This window comes from Helicoverpa armigera, chromosome 3 (genome assembly GCF_030705265.1).
Source record: "Helicoverpa armigera isolate CAAS_96S chromosome 3, ASM3070526v1, whole genome shotgun sequence".
NCBI lineage: Eukaryota > Metazoa > Arthropoda > Insecta > Lepidoptera > Noctuidae > Helicoverpa > Helicoverpa armigera.
Genome location: NC_087122.1, coordinates 10457196 through 10475494, shown reverse-complemented (window position 1 = coordinate 10475494; position 18299 = coordinate 10457196). Strand labels below are relative to the sequence as shown.

General features: G+C 36.7%; 1 protein-coding gene across 11 annotated transcripts in view; it reads left to right on the top strand.

Moving 5' to 3' along the window:
* Kcc (kazachoc) overlaps positions 1 to 18299 on the top strand; it is a 466160-nt gene that overhangs the window by 367181 nt on the left and 80680 nt on the right. The window contains exon 1 of one of the 11 annotated variants that reach the window (XM_049836562.2): positions 4258 to 4396. The exons of 9 other annotated variants lie outside the window; for them this stretch is intronic. In XM_049836562.2, coding sequence (XP_049692519.2) covers positions 4336 to 4396 — 61 coding nt within the window. In that variant the 5' untranslated portion in view covers positions 4258 to 4335. Of the gene's footprint in view, positions 1 to 4257; positions 4397 to 5639; positions 5799 to 18299 lie in introns of those variants that run through there. One more of the 11 variants, XM_049836561.2, reaches the window with a different exon arrangement.

Below are 18299 nucleotides of genomic sequence, written 5' to 3'. Positions count from 1 at the left end.
TACATTGGGACATTATAGGGTTATGCGAAGTCCGTAGAGAGGGAGAGGACACCGTAACCCTGAAGTCTGGTAACTTGCTCTACTACCGGGAGGGCGACCAAAAGTCCCAAGGTGGTGTCGGGTTTCTCGTTCACAAGTCCCTCGTAAACAACATAACAACCATCGACAGTGTGTCGAACAGGGTGATATACCTAATACTCAGAATATCCGAAAGATATTCGCTGAAGGTCATTCAGGTATACGCTCCGACCTCGTCACACTCCGATGATGAGGTGGAGACTATGTATGAGGACGTAAGTAGGGCCATACATAGTTCCAAAACCCACTTCACTGTTGTTATGGGGGATTTTAACGCTAGGTTGGGCAAGAAAAGCGGTGATGAGTTGAGAGTGGGGCAATTTGGATATGGGCAACGGAACCCTAGGGGACAGAGGCTGGCTGACTTTCTGGAGAAAGAGGAACTCTTCATGATGAACTCTTTCTTCCAGAAGCCGCCTCACAGGAAATGGACCTGGTTGAGTCCCGATGGTTTCACGAGAAACGAGATAGACTTCTTCATGACCGACAAGAGACGGATATTCAGTGATGTCTCTGTGATCAACAGGGTAAAAACCGGAAGCGATCACCGAATCGTAAGAGCCTCACTGAATATCAATGTTAAACTTGAAAGGTCCAGTCTGATGAAGTCTACGCTCCGACCTACTCGGTCCCATATTCAAAACCCGGAAAGCTTTCAACTCGAGCTCTCTAATCGCTTTGCTTGCCTCGAGAACTTAGTGTCAGTGGACGAGATCAACGACGGGCTAGTGGAAACTGTCCGCACGGTAGGGGCTAAGTTTTTTAGACCTTGCCGTAAAGATAGGCCTCATAAACTGACCGACCAAACCTTAAACCTCATGGCTGAACGACGCTTGCTACAGTTGCAGTCTTCCCACGACGCGAAGTCATATAGGCAGCTCAATAGACGAATATCCAAGTCCTTGCGACACGATCTGCGTCTCTTTAATACGAATCGTGTTAAAGAGACCATACAGCGAAACCAAGGCTCCAAAGTGTTCGCAAAGGACAAGTCTATTGGGCAAAGCCAGATGACTAAGCTGAAACGGGAGGATGGCAGCATAGCGTCGACCAAGGCAGAGGTTTTAGGCGAGATTGAGAGGTTCTATGGACAGTTATACACTTCGGTCGCAAAGCCCGTCAACAGCTTGGCAGGAGATCCAAGAGCCAAGCTGTCCCGACATTATACCGAAGATATCCCGGACATCAGTCTGTACGAGATTAGGATGGCCCTGAAGCAGCTTAAGAACAACAAGGCGCCGGGTGAGGACGGAATCACTTCAGAGCTTCTGAGAGCGGGTGGAACACCGGTACTTAAAGTCCTCCAGAAGCTCTTTAACTCCGTCCTGTCCGAGGGCAAAACGCCTGAAGCATGGAGCAGGGGTGGGGTGGTGTTGTTCTTCAAAAAAGGTGACAACTACCTGTTGAAGAACTACAGACCCATCACACTTCTAAGCCATGTTTATAAGCTGTTTTCAAGGGTTATCACGAACCGTCTCGAACACAGGCTTGATGACTTCCAGCCTCCCGAACAAGCCGGTTTCCGAAGAGGCTTTAGTACCATAGACCACATCCATACGCTGCGGCAAGTTATACAGAAGACCGAGGAGTATAACTTGCCATTATGCTTAGCGTTTGTGGACTATGAGAAAGCCTTCGATTCGGTGGAAACATGGGCGGTACTTGAGTCACTCCAACGATGCCATATTGACTATCGGTACATCGAGGTGTTGAAGTGTTTGTATAATAACGCCACCATGTCGGTCCGAGTACAGGAGCATAGCACGAAGCCGATTCCGTTGAGAAGAGGCGTAAGACAGGGGGACGTTATCTCCCCGAAACTGTTTACCGCCGCAATGGAAGACGCCTTCAAGCTCCTGGAATGGCAAGGACTTGGCATCAACATCAACGGCGAATACATCACTCACCTTCGGTTTGCCGACGACATCGTAGTCATGGCAAAGTCGATGGAGGAACTCAGTATGATGCTCGAGGGCCTCGACCGAGTTTCACAACAGGTGGGCCTGAAAATGAACATGGACAAGACGAAAATTATGTCAAATGTCCATGTTCAGCCCACCCCAGTCTCTGTTGGAAGCTCGGTACTCGAAGTTGTTGACTCATATATCTACCTAGGACAAGTAGTCCAATTAGGTAGGTCCAACTTCGAGAAAGAGGTCAACCGCCGAATCCAACTCGGCTGGGCAGCGTTCGGGAAACTACGCAATGTCTTTTCGTCCGACATACCTCAGTGCCTCAAGACGAAAGTCTTCAACCAATGTGTGTTACCAGTGATGACTTACGGCACCGAAACGTGGTCTCTCACTATCGGCCTCATCTCAAAGCTCAAAGTCGCTCAACGAGCTATGGAGAGGGCTATGCTCGGTGTTTCTCTACGTGATCGAATCCGAAACGAGGAGATCCGTAGACGAACCAAAGTGACCGATATAGCCCACCGGATTAGCAAGTTGAAGTGGCAATGGGCAGGCCATATTGCTCGCAGAGCAGATGGCAGATGGGGCCGAAAAGTGCTGGAGTGGAGACCACGGACTAGCAAGCGCAGCGTAGGACGTCCACCAACGAGGTGGACAGACGACCTTATAAAGGTCGCCGGAAGACGCTGGATACAGGTCGCTTCCAACAGGTATCTGTGGAGATCAAAGGGGGAGGCCTATGTTCAGCAGTGGACGTCCTATGGCTGAGATGATGATGATGATGAATTAGATGAGCGTGAGTGGTGATTAGATGAGACGATAGGCATTTGTTTAATTAGTTATTAAAACTTATCCTCATTATACTTTCTTACTAGTGTTATAAATGCGAAAGTACTCTATCAGTCTGTCTAGTATCAGCGATCACGCCAAAATTACTAAGCATACCAATTTAAATGAAATTTGCTACACAGATAGTTTAATACTTGAAAAAGGACAAGCCTTTTTATTATCCTGGTGGGGGAAGAAATTTCTTTGGAACGTGGTTGCTACGGCACGGATAAGCTAGGATGGATCGATATAAATAAATGTGTTATTTCAGGTGTTTGTCTGTACCTTTGTCACTTCGTCAGCAACATGTCAAATGCTACCTTCATACTAATCTAAATCCTTTATTTAGTTGCATACAATGATTGGCACGCTGTTAGTACCGATGATAAAAATAATCTTCACAACAAAGGTGAATAGGTACTTGTTCATATAATAACACTAATAACTGATTTTTCAGGGGAGCTTAGGTCCAATCCTTCTGGGACGCTGAAACCTAAAATAATAAAACACTCGAATTAGCATGTACCCCGCAACACTACAGATATTCAGTGAAATGAAAACTTACTACCATATGATGTATATTGTAGGTACAGACTAGTTGTTGTACGGGAAAAGATGGAACTATAAAAAGGCTTGATTTTAATAGTTTTGACTCGAAGCACGAAAGCTAAATAAAAGACAGTTACTTTCGCGTTTATAATATCAGTAGGTAAGGATTTATTCTAATCCGTCTGTTGAGTATTATTTCACCCTTTGAGATTGTGTAAGGACTAATAAAAGACGCAATGTAAATCCGATTTATCTTATCTCGTCTGGAGGGTAAAGATGTTACTGCAATGACGGTGTTTCAATGAATGTAGTAGAAATCTTTATCCACTTTCTATAGACATTATTTACAACAGTAACTTGTAGGTGTGTGTCTGTTTGTTATGACTTTTGATTAAGCTAAGGCGATTTTGATGAATCTTCATGAAATTCAGGTAAAGTTTTAATGAAGGGCTCTTTATTATTTATGGACTTATATTACGAATCCATGACACAGATTTGTTTTCTTGAATTAAGAAAGACATGTTAATACAAACAAGTTCTTGAAAGGAAAGCTAGCTTAAATATTCCATTTAATTAAAGCAAAAATAATACAAGCTATCAAACTAATCACACCCTAGCTCCCTACAATTCTTCAACAACAAGAATAAAATACAAGTATTTATTTACAAACCAAGTTCCTACGAGTATTTTTTATCAAGATTCACAGTAAAGAACGCCAGTAGGTACAACACATTTAAATAAATATTGACACAGATACGAAGAAGCGATTAAGTACTATACTTTCTTAGTTCATCATCTGCCATTACCGGCGAACGTGCACAAATCATTATTTAGTTTAACTAATTATAAAGATAATTAGTTATTATAAAGATAATTAGTTATAGTTTTTTAGTGTTTCTTATCAGTTTGTTGTGTTCCCAAGTGACCTTAGTGTTGAACTGTGAAGTGGATATCAAAATATTTACACATGGATGAGAATAGTGGGGCACAAAATGGAAATTATACACCTCTAGTTTTTAGATCAACAGGTAAGATTGGTTGTGTATGCTTAAAAATAATTTTTCCCTCTCTTTTTCTTCTATTCATGTAAATAAGTATTGCACATCTCAAACTAATTATTACCTAAGTACTTGAATTTTCCCTAAATGTACTTTACATTTGTAGAATTGTAGTAAAACACGCCAGTAAACCACTTGTAATGTTCCTGTTTGCAAAAAGCATTTTTGTGTTTCGAGTGAATTAAAAAAGAGTGTCACGAAGTTTCTACATTTACACTTTTTCTGAATAATACAAATATTTAATTCTGACCAGTCTAGTGACTCTCCATACTTTCCGTAACTCTAATATGTCTTCACAAGTGCATCTTGTAGATCGTGTTTCTTATTTCATCGTCTTCTAAAATATATACAGCAACATATCTAATAAGGCATTCAAAACGATTTAAATAATGAAGAAACACTTCAAGTTTATACGATTAATCGTTCACAAAGTTATTACTTAACTAGGTGTGGTTTGCTCGGTTTGATAACAGTAAATAAGAGATATTGAACTTAAGTTTTTTTTTTCATAATTTGTATCGATAAGAGAGATCGAACTCACCGGTATGGCAATAATTCAATACGCAAACCTTTCAAATTTAATTATCGCGGCTTGTATTGAAATTATTGCGGTCCAAATATTAAGTAGGTCAATTATTATGATAAATTATTGCCACCAACCCTTTAGCATAAATAATGATGGCGACAGCGCATAAATTATTACTTGCTACATAGTCACTATTGTATCGGGGTTTTGCTAACCTAGCCTTTCAGAAGGAAATTGAGAACAATTGTTTGAAAATTAAAAGGTCTGAAACAATAAATAAGTATATCATACTACTAACATATTTTGCAGTAGATATTTTCAGTATTAATTTAGTATTCAAAATCTATTTTTTTCATAAATAAACTGACTCAAAATGAATTGGACTTAACCAACACCCTTTTTAATATTTGCTGAACTTCTTGATTGCATCACTTTTATTATAAGACCGTCTATCTTCCGTCTACACAATGCAAATCCGCCAAAACACTCATATTATCAAACCATAAAATTCAATGACAAACGCACCACTATCAGAAACTTTTCACCAATCAGGTGCAATCGATCGTACAGTTCAAAACACTTCAAACAAACATTTATTTACTTTAACTACATTTTTATTGGTCTTTTGTTTACTCATTCATTATCAGTCACATGAGCATCTATAACGATAAAGGATAACCTACTTTAACCTGTATATATAAGATTTGTTTAAACGTAAACGAACAGTTTTATTTTATTTGTATTGTTTATCTAATGCGCTGTGTTGTGGGAAAATGAAGTTGTCTTCAGGACAAGATCAGGATGGTGGAGCCGCGGAACAAGGCCTTATGAGGCCTGAGGAAGAAGGTCAGTGACCTTTTGAATAATAGTAGTAATAATATAGTTTACGATAATAAACAAAATAATAAATCTATGCAGGTAATAACTAAATATGTAACGGTTTTAGTAGGTATACATAAAATAATGTTCAATGAAATTCAAATTCGATTTTATTTATTTATCACAAACACAGCTATCATTACAGGTTAATAGAAAGGTTATAGGTTAATAGACATATCATAACATGAACCCAAAATAAATGTTCATGAATTTACAAACGGACACAGAGAACTGACGTTGATTTTGAATAAATAATAATATATCGTTAAATATTTTGTACGTATCCTGTTAGCGATTTAATAATAAAATTATTTAATTTATGTAAACATAATTAAATACTATACATTACAATATTCACGATTGCATTGTTGGTATGTTATCAGAAAATCATCAGAAATGTGATAATCTAATTATGATATTTGATAAAAATCTCTTTAATCAGACGAAGAAACATTGAGTAAATGATTATTAATTTGTTTAGAGACTTATGACATAGTTTTAATTAAAGTGATAATATCTAGGTCTTGCGATCGTAATCTTGATTATTATCAAAAGACACCTTTATTAATGTGTGTCTCCCAAAAAAATCCTAGGTATCATTTTATACACGTAAATATGTACTACCTCACAATATTCGTCGCACTGGTCTAAGATTTTAAAATGCACGAGCTACGAATAATGCACAGGCATAATTTACATACCGCTTCTCATTACTATGTAATATACTAACATATGTAGTTTGTAAGTATAATGTTACTAACACTATGAGACTGGTTGCTCAATTTAAAAAAAAATATCTCTTTCAATCTATACTATATATATATCACTATAAGCTTCTGCATCCACATCTATTCCTTAAACCAGGTTAATAATCTATTCAAAGCTATTAAAAAAATTACTTTATCTTCAAACTATATCTATGTAGACCACAGCAATGCATTGCCCAATTAATCCGTAACTATAAGTCGCCGACAGCAGTATAATACTTTTTAATTTGCAAGATAACAATGATAACGTATTTTTCGCGTGTTCAAGTCAGATTATGAAAGTAAGCCGCCGCCTTAGAAGGCAGACGGTTTCTTTGAAATGAAGGAGCCAGATATCTTATCGGTAAGTATCGAGTTATCAAAGAAAGTCTAAACACCGACATTTAGGTATGACTATCTTTTAGGCGGAGTGATCGTTAGCACTGGTTTCTGTTATCAAGTTTTACTTTTGAAATTCATAACTGAAATGGTCCAAATTTTCAACTGCTTGGCTGAAGGTTGTGACGAATTTGGATCGTGAATCTATCGGACTTTATTAAGATAATATAACCAATGACTTGCAAAATGTATTTAGATGAGTTAGCTATACATTCTATATTTGAGAACATGCCCATAACCCACTGGTGGACCTATAAGTATAAGTACATACCCATGTTCAATGCTTCTTAGTAGAACATGGTTATAGCCCTGCCCTGTCACCCCTTGAAACTAAAACAAGCGCGATACCCCATCAGACAGCGGTCTCAGCCGTATGAAAAGTTAGAATAGATGTGACATGCGGGAAATAGGGTCGTCAACTATCTCCAGTTATTGTGTTTGTAATATGCGCTGGGCTTGCAAGCTGTCACCCCTGCCATGACATGTGACGGTATACTCTATCATAGTGCTAAACAATTGTGATAGTCTAAATTAAAGGGATAGGGATATTATTAGAGGGGTGCCGAAATTATGTAGGTGTCTCTAAACCTACTTTTGTAAAGCTGCAATATTTTAACCGATTTCCCAAAAAGGAGGGTATCAATTCATATGTCATACCTGTCGCTTTTTGTAGAGAATTAATTACTTTTGGCTTTTCCTCTCAATTTTCACACAAGCTTCCTCAAGCTCAAGTTCTTTTAGCCACAGAAGCTGCACACAGTAATTATAACCTTGTATTCCGTCGTACATGAAGTTCATTGATACTGAAATAAATTTTATTGGGCTAAATGTTATCTAAATCCGTTCATTTCATTTTGTATTAAAAGATGACAAATATCTGTCTTCATCAGTGCATACTCAGACTCTTTCTCTTGAATTACTGATCAAGCTATCAATCTGATAAATTATTTCACAACAATTGATGGTAACCACGTTCTTTTTTCTATTACACAACAGAAAAGTGAACACCCTGATAAATTATGTTACAATAAAATTCTATAATACCTTCTCACAAAAAGGTGGTGTGAAGTAATTACCTCGGCAGTCGCGCCGCCATGATGAATAGCTGCAGCGGTCTGACTGCATTCATTACGCATCTGAGTGACTGCTTCGAGCTGTGTAATGCCGGCTGTTTACTATGGGATATAATGTAATATATATTACATTCTGAGATATAATATTTTATCACTCGTCGTACATTTCTTCCCGTGCTATAATACATATGTACATTCACATCATATATTACATTCCAAACTATAAATATGTTTTCAAAATGTATTACGAGCGATAAAATATTGTATCTCAAGATGTAATATATATTACATTATATCTTATATCCCATAGTAAAAAGCTGAATAATGGCGCACATTTGGATGCTCCACTTGCTTTGTTATCGATATTCATTGAGGTGGTAAAATGATTAGTCGTATCTATAGTTACAGAAAAATTAACAAATATTTGCGTCCTTCGACTCTTCAGACGACTCTTCAGTAACGTGGAGAAAGACTTTTGCACAACATCGTATTCGTAAAAACAAGCTATCACTGTTGGAACATCATTTGAAATGTTAATACTTAGTTAAACCAAAAGAATACAATAATGACCTAGGTAACGCGTTCATCCAGACTCACCCTGATAAATAATGTTACTCACGCTTCAAACTACATAGTTCAAAAAGTTAAAATTACACGACAACGTTTTCAATTTCATTACGTACATGTGTCTATTACCTTGTCCACGTTAAACGCAACAAAGTACCAACAAACCAATAGACTTTGTTAGTAGCCAGTCAATTAATGTGGTCTAATGCATCCAGTTATTAGATGCAACGTTTAGCGCAAATGGCTTTGAAAACTAATTGGCACATCACTTTCAGTCGAACTAATTATACTAACACATCAGCTTTTAATTGAGTTGGGTGGTTGGAGGTCGCAGTTCTGTTGTTATTACACTGAAATTCTATTGCATCTGGCTGGGTTAGATCTCATAGTAATAAAGAGACAAAAGTGTATATTTTATTAGTGAATTGGAAAAAGCTATAAATAAGAGTGTAGCCATATTCACTAAGCACTGTTATAATTGCCTGCAATTTTAATAAAGTCGTCTCTAATTCACTCAATTATCTATTCGTTTAAACTGCTATAAATCGAAACCCAATACTGCTATTTAGAGTATCTTAAGGAAACTTGTATTACTTGGTAGGTGTTTACCCAATAAAAATATTTCCAAGCACCACAGAGAACTTATTTGCATATCCGCATAAAATACTAATAAAAGTCACCAATATTGTATGGTTATCGCCCAAGTTTTTCCATGCCGTGTTATTTGTAACAGATTATACTCAGAAGAAATTTTCTTCGAAAAAAACATCACAGTACTTCAAAATTTCGTCAGGTCGGTGAAAAATTGGAAGAAATTACGAAAGGCCTACAGAAACGGAAATTGTAAAGGTTCCTTGGGACGGAGGGCTGTAAGGAAGTTCGTTATGTCAAATAAAAATGTGATCAAGATCGACATGGGCGCGTTTTTGTGACTTTCATTCAGAAGGAATGTTCTGGAAACATCAAAATCTGATTTGTCACATAAAAGATAAGTCTCTGTCGTACTAATAATGTCTTTACTACAGGAACACGACGTACCTTCTCGATTTGTTTCTATGTTACACATAAAATAAGTGACGATCTCGTACCTACTCAGATGATGAATTATCTTGAGCATGAGACGTGTGAACGCTTATCCCACGCAAACTGAGCATAAATAGAATTAATTATAAAAGGTCTTCAGGGAAAAAAGGAGGAACGGTTATTTTTAAACCTTGTGGGCGTGTGTACATTATGAGCTTACCCTTCGCCTGAATGATATAAGAACCTTCTCGATAATTCTATATAATCTAAGTATTTACTTAAGTTCAAAAGACCTTCGAAAAGTAGAAACGAACAAACTTAACTCTTAACGCTTGGGTACGCTTAGGTACATGTGTGAATGATATTGTGCTCTTCTATCTAAGTCCTAAGCCAAAAGGAAATACCAAAACAAAAGAAGGTGAAATTCGAAAATGGACAAAGTAAATTCACGGGACCTAGAAAAGAGCTAAAAAACAGCTACTATGAGGTGTAAAACATTGTATACCCTACTTTTAATGGCGTACCCAAGCCCATGCGTTAATTAAGAATAGACTGAACCCTGTTTTATAATTAAAAGCACACCTATAGTGCCTGGAATGTAGCCGGGCCTCGGGCGAAATATTTAGAACAAAATGTGCTACAAACTCACACAGGCGGCCATCAGTGAAATTTTGTTTGAACAGTGTTTATGATACTCTTAGTTAAAGGTCTACTTTATTTATTAGTAAGTAACTGTGGCTGTTTTTAGTGAAACTACTTCCCGTACCCAAATAAAACATAACTTTTATTAATCCAGTTTAGTGTAGCGTGGTAATGGTTACAGAAAAATTTAAATTGGTCGAGTAGTTTTTGAGTTTTCTTCTTCTTCTTCCTGTCCCATACCCAAGTTATTTGGGATCGGAACAATATGTATTTTTCTTCATTCCTCCCTGTCAGGCTTCATGCTAACATCCACTCCCTTCTGATTCATGTCCTCTTGCAGGCAATCAATCCATCTTTTCCTCGGTCTACCTCTGCCTCTCTATCCTTCCACATTCATATCAGACACACTCTTTGTAACATGCGTTTCACACCGTCTTATTACATGCCCAAACCACGACAAACGCAGGTTTTTTAATTAGTTTGTTATATTCAAATATTTTCTCACTGTAATACCTAATAGTTACCTACCTATTAACTACTACTGGCATTCATATCGTTGACGAGTACCACTTTATTTGGTAGGATCTTCGCAACGCAAACTGCTCTTGTGATCAATATCTATTGTTTGCGTCCGAATGGTTGGGTCTGAGTACCTATCGCATCGGTTTGAAGCTCCTTTACGAATACGTACGAATAGGTATGTAGTACCTATTCAGATACAGCTTACAGTTGGTTAACAGCACTACAGTAAATTCGAGACTGAAGTTTAGCTATCATTTAGATTGAAGGTTATCAGTTATCATATAAAATTACATTTGAATAGATAACCCATTCCTCTTTGGTGGTGGTAGAAAATTTTCGCGTTATACAACAAGCCACATCTTGTCACATTATACATTATACCTACTTCTAATGTTAGATTTTGATAAAAAAGCTCTCTTTTCAGAAACGATAAATTATATTTAATTATAACTTTAATTGTAGGATAAAGATATTGTGGTTTAATTCGTCGTCAGGATGATAGTGACATCTCTAGCGTATTTCACCCTAAATTCCACCATACTCGTAACTCCACCCTAAATGAGAATTGCTTTTATGCGGTTTTTGCTACATGTTAATATGATTTAATTTTCTCTTTATTAAATGCTATTTATTGCTTACAAAATTTGCGTTTCGCTGTCGCTGCTATAAAGCTCTCAAGTAACACTAAAGTATATGTTTAAGGAATATTTGCTGAGTAGACATTAAATTATTGTTAAAATACAAAATGCTGTCTTGACGCAAAAATCTAGTCTCCCTAAAGATAAGCAGAGCAGAAATAACAGTCGTCGTGCGCAAAATCAATTTCTTACATTTTGTCATAAAATTTTCGTAGAACCACTCTTTGCTTTTAACTCAATATTTCACGATGAAAAATGCTAGAAATATACAGCAGAACATTCTACCTTTTGTTCTTAGTATTGTAAGTTAGTTCTACGGAACTTACAATCGTATTATGTACACACAATACTTAGGGTTACTTACGAAGAGCTTAGTTATGAAGACTTAGCAAGTTTCCAAGTTAGTTGGACAAAACGGTGCAGTGGCGTGCACTTAACACGGCAAAAGTTGCGTGCAGTTGCGTCGTATTCAAACCTATGCGAGTGAATAATTTAATTAAGTTAATTATAGAACGGATGAAGATGTTGTTTTCATAAATGTGACAATGAATATTAGGCCAAAATATCTTATGGACCGGCTTTTTCTTGAATTTTTAGATTCGTGTTCAAATATTTCACTTTATGTATGAAAAACTAAAAGAAAATAGAAGTCGACTGTACCATTATTTTATGTATTCATTACATACTTAACGGAATATCATTATCATTTAGCATTTCATAAGCACCTGTAGTGTATACTAGTATACTATTAAGCATCTACATATCACACGCTTGTTGAAATAAGGGATATCTATTCCACCTGGCAGTTAACTATTAACAACTGTCACTTACACAGAGAAACTCCAATTTCAATACAGAATTTATCGATAACAGAGATACTACAGAGCATAATGTTCGCACAGGAGCACCGTCATACCCAATAGCCCCTTTGGCGTTCCCTACAAAGCGCTATGAGCCTGCGTCCTAATCATGGAGAACAAAATGACTAGCGGAGGTGCCATACCGGAAAATAACCTAATAAAGTAGCGCGCCAAAATGCGGGTGAGCGGGGGACGAGGAACGTTGCTGTCTCCGCTCTTACACGCCTGCTTTGAACCCGAGCATTTTTCCTAGTAACAAAAATCGTTGACAGATGTCTCAACGAATCCGAACACCCAATTAGTTCATTCGTAACTGATATTTTTGATCATGCCCAATGTACATTTCTGACCCAGAAGAAGGCTGACCTACATGCGTTATGGCATATCCGCTTATTTTCTTACTGTGTGGTCCTAATGAACGTAGCAAAGAGACCCGCCTGTCAAATTAAGCGGACCCACCTCCGACGCAATTGTTATTCCGTTTGTAAAACCGGTGATTGTATTAATGCCGATGATAGTCAAACAGAATAAAAGGACATTTCGTTCGACTATTTTAAAAGGTTGGCTTTAAATGCTGTAATTAAATGGCGGTGAAATAATTTCACATTTTAATCTCGGCTTTTCGCTTGGTCAATTGTAAATCCATTAGGTACTTTTACGTCATAGTTTGAACTAAAATCCATTGCTATCGCTTTTATTTACAATCAGTTTGAAAACATGATCATGCTTTCAGTATTAAGAACTCCAAATGTACATATATTTCAATTACATTCCACAAGATCTTCACAGATTTTCTTCCAAACATTTATAAAATTGTAAACACCACTCATATTCATGCTTCCATAAATCTGAATACAGCAGTTGTCACAAAAGATCACTGGCTCGTATTTTACAAGTCCCGAGACGAGTGTTAAATAAACAGGAGAACAAACTTAGCCTGAACACTTCTACCCATATCAGAAAATATTAACACACCGAAGTCTCGTAAAACAATGTTATTATGACAACGTTTTATCTTAAACATTTTCAACTAAAATTTTATAACAGATTTTGAGTTTTTGTGACAATTTCAGAGAAAACACGTTCCAGATTTTAAGTTATGCGTTTCCAGAAAAATATTGAAGAAGAAAAGGTTTCGTTGTATCTTCTGAATAGCCATTGAAATATTGATATTAATAGTGATATTAATAGCACTGAGCTCTTCCAAAACCTAATGTATTTCCAGAAAAAAATCTTTTCAAAATAAACTGTAACTACCAACTCCTCATTACGCTCTCCAAACCGACCCAGTTAATATAAAATCTAAAGTTAGCTTAAGAATTTACTCCACACCGCGAGTCATTCAGTTCAGTTCACGAGTACGTCTCCACAAGTTTGTACAAAACAAAATGGCGACCGACTCAGCAAATGCAGGGTTAATGATCAACTTAACCCTTCGCGCAGTAAATAAGCACGTCTGGCCTGCTGACAGCCGCGGCCCTGTAAGAAATAGCTCGACTTTACATGGCTTAACTAGATAAGTTGCAACGAAGTAAACTTGCACAGTTTTCGTGTTTATTTTTCTTCGTTCCTTACTCCCTTACTTCGTTCCTTAGTCTGAGAGAATTTTCTTTCAATTTACAAGTTGGATTGTTGCATTTGTTACTTTTGTGAGTAGGTTAGTGTAAATTTTAAAATTGCTCGATCGATTTTGTTAATTGGCTTCAGTAGTAACGGGCACAGCTTCAGAACGCTAACGACTCTGTGGTTCAGCATTTCATTGGGAAGAGGACAAAGGGAATTGGATTTTTGTTGTGGAGCGTCGATAATTGTAATGTTCTCTTTATTGTTTTTAAATCAAGCGATTATCATTTATTCTCAATTTATTTATTTGGGACATTACCATAGGAACCAGGAATTGTCTTAGTATAATTTAAATGTTCAAGTTCGTGAAGCAAAACTACCTTACAACATTACCTACTCGCTATAGGTATCCATCCCTATTTACCATGACAGAATATTACTGGTCCCACGTTGGGCGCCATTAAGGCGGTGACCACACTACCAGCATTATCTTATTTTCCGAGGTCTTACACATAAGGGAAATGTGTTGGCTATATTTTTTTACTTCACAAACACTCACGGCAGGCAAAATTATTATTATGGTGCTATATAATGTTGTTACCGTGGTTTTTCACCTTGTGGGTGAATATTCGGTAATTTTGCGTTAACACAAGGCCGCGTTGTCCTATACCTACCTAAATTGTCGAGTGTTATGTTATCAATGTTTGTAACATTGCTGTTAGTTCAATGTATTTGAATAATTTCTAATTAACTTTCGCTCATAAATTGTAACACTAATAAAAGATAACACGTGCGGTGCTGATGAATATGGCTCAAACTCTTTAAAAAAATGGTACAAAAAACTTTCATAAATCATTTATTTTTGTTATGTTAACAATTGGCTCCAAACAAGGCATGCCTATTTCTGATGTTCTAGACATCATTGAAATTGATATCTATCAGAACAATTTAGCATAACGACGACTTCAGATGAAAGAGTATGAAAGGAAACTAGAAAATATGCTGCGCCGACCCCAAAAAATATTAGGTATGGCAACTTATTTATTAGGTAGGGCAGGAGGATGATGATGTTGATGTTTAATCTAGCATGCTAACCAATATATTTCATACAAGATTAGGCTATATCCCACACAAAATTATCAAACATGGCAATACACATCACCAAATAAAAATTAAATTATAAATTAAAAAAAACCCCCGACCCAAAAAAAGTACGCAATAATTATGACAAAAGGTTAAAAACGCTAAACCCTATAAAAAGCAAAAAATAACTTTTAACACTACGTAAACTAAATTTTGTCGTGTCGGGGGACCGCTCTAATTCATTACTTTAGATACGTGTTTTTTTTTTAAATGAATGTTGTAATTAGGTAGGTATCATTTGATTTATGTAAGTATTTATGAAGGCAAAAAGCGGTCCCCCGACACGTCAAAATTTAGTTTACGTAGTGTTAAAAGTTATTTTTTGCTTTTTATAGGGTTTAGCGTTTTTAACCTTTTGTCATAATTATTGCGTACTTTTTTTGGGTCGGGGGTTTTTTTAAATTTATAATTTAATTTTATTTCATGCTTTTTAAAGGAGTTCCTTAATTTTTCCTTCTTTCATTTAATTTATTTTATCTTAAGATGGGGTCGCTATATGCGATCTCGGCCAAAGGAAGCTGTTTAACAATCCTCATGACAAACTGGCTCTGGGAGAATTGCACAGATTGAGAAACAATAAAGATTAACCTTTGGACATTCTAGATTTTCAGCAAAAATATAAATCGGTTTATCCGTTTCATTCCGGCATTTCAGGGTTTCATCCGCCACATCCCATTTCCAGCATCAGTTTCTCGTCAATCAGAAACATGAAGAGAACTCGTCAAGACAAATTCAACGAGCCCAAACTCGATAGGTTTACTAAAAGGCAGTTCAGGGTTACGTCTCCTACCTTCGTGCCCACACACCAGCTCAGTGACAGCAGACCAGCTCAGTGGTTCCAAAAGACATTAGTGTTTCAAATTTCAGATCCCACATATACTTGCAAGTAAACTGAGCGTGTAACATTCCTATCACATCTAGCAAACGAGCTGATGACCTTGAAGACCTGAACCGATTTCCACCAAACATAGCTAAGAACACTCCCGACTGACATACCTTTAAAACAAAAAAAACCGCATTACAATCGGGTCATCCGTTTGGGAGCTACGATGCCACATACACACACACACACACACACACAGACACGTCAAACTTATAACACCCCGTCGTTTTTGCGTCGGGGGTTAAAAATAATTTCCGCAACTTAATACACGAACGCAATATCGGAGCCACCTGAGGATCTATGATAAGGCGCCTGTCAAAACACGCCTCCTTCGTGTCAAACATCAAAGGTAATGCGAGGCTCAAAGAATCCATAGACAAATAGATAACAGACTACTTTGCACGTAGATTGTGTTACCTAGAGCGGGGATTTGAGGGGGAGGGGAATTGGGGGGAGTAGTAAGGGATAATGTGTTGTGATATTGTTTTTGGGGAATGACCCCATTTTTTTTGGGGTAGTTCTTGTGATTTTGGATTGGAGATATTATGGTTGTTGAAAGGACATTTAGCTTGAGCATAAATGTACACGATTTTTGTTGAGATAATTAAACTCATGATTGAAATATAAACTACTCCTAACTGTTAAGGTTTTATGAGTTTGTAGTGCGAAATGTAGCTTGGAACTTAAAATAAAATTCATAGAACTTTACTTTTGTTTGTACTACAAATAAAAATTACGCCTTTTGTTTAGCCGAGTTTTTTACAACATTCACACTCATATAACGAAGAATCAAATCCAATTCTCGCACAGATTTATAAGCTTAGCAACGTCACGTCGCAAACTTCGCCTTCGCTTTTTGCGGCAAAAGTGTCGAAAATTCGCTTATTTCGGCAAACGTCGCGAATTCGCTCAATCCGGAACAATATTGTGTTGGGGAAAGTTAAGAATTAGTGGCGTTCGCGATTCAGCAGTTAACCGCTACTCGTTTAATTTACTGGTTGCTGTGCTTTTTGCTAAAAATAGGTTTGTCGGCTGGCTTTTATTGCCGAAAGTAGTTTGTTCGCTTTGAATGTTGGAGGTAAAATGAAATTGTGGTTTGATTACAAAAAATTTGGTGGAGCTAACTGCTGAAAGTAGGAAAGTAATATTGGTATATTTATTTAGGTACATACTTCCTAGCTAACATTACAAAAGAACCTCACTAACTAATAATTGCCAGAACTAAACACTGCAAAACCCTTTTCGCCATTTGTTAAACATAAGACCCAAACATCCAATCCAAAAAACAAAAGAAATCCTACAAAATTCTTCACAAACACCTTAATAAATACCAACAAATAAACGTAGCCTGTACAATACAACGTCTGCTTGCACCCGCTAATGAAACTGTTCACACTGACAGCCATTAAAAAACGTAATTAAGTAACATCGCCCTAATGGGTGTTCGCAGCTATGAGATAATTGCCAGCTTGTTCGCTTCAAATAGTTATTGTTTACCAAGCTATTGTTGTGTTATAGCCCTTGGAAGTGAAGTTTTTAATGGGATAATGATCATGTTAAAAGATGTTTATAGTTAGGAAAATATTTAAAATGGTTACTACACAGAGATTTTGTATGGAAAATTCGGTGTTGGAAAATCTTTTTTTTAAATGAAGTATCGGATATGGAGTACCTATAGTTCCTATTTATTTTACTTGTTGTAAACAAGCTGTGGGCCCCATAATAATATATTATTTATAGAAAATGGCTGACATTGACATATGCTACGCGCTACGTGCTACATACTAGGTACGCTACGCTGTCGGCTAAAGCGTAGCTCACTTTGCTACGAACACATGGTCTCGGTACACTATACAATTTATTATGTCTTCGATGCTTCACTTTAAACTATATTCTTATTTTAAACTTTTTACCTACTAGTGCTGACAGTTTTTGATTTAGTGTAGACCTAACGCAGTGAACAAAGCCAAGTTTTTTGCCTTTGTCTATGAATCCGTAGCATCTATAGTCTGACCTAATAAATAATGTTTGATAAATGTTAATTTCAGACACTGAAGTGATTAATGATCTAACTTTGACATAGTGATAGCTAAAACGGTAAATTTTCGCCTTACTCGGATAATTACTTAATTTTCTTAAAAGTTAATCACGAATATTAGGGAAGAATAAACCAACAAAGTTTGCTACTTAATTAATATAATAAAATGGAAATTAAAATGAACATCAGAGAATTGTGTTGACGTCAAATGATATTATCAAGGTGCGGAAAATGTACAGCTGTACAATAACATTTTAATTGACTGACATGACAGAATTTAATCCCGGCCAACTGTGAATTGATTTATATAAATATTATTCCCGGACTGGTTCTTATTATGCTACCTATTTTGACTGTATTTATACCTTTGT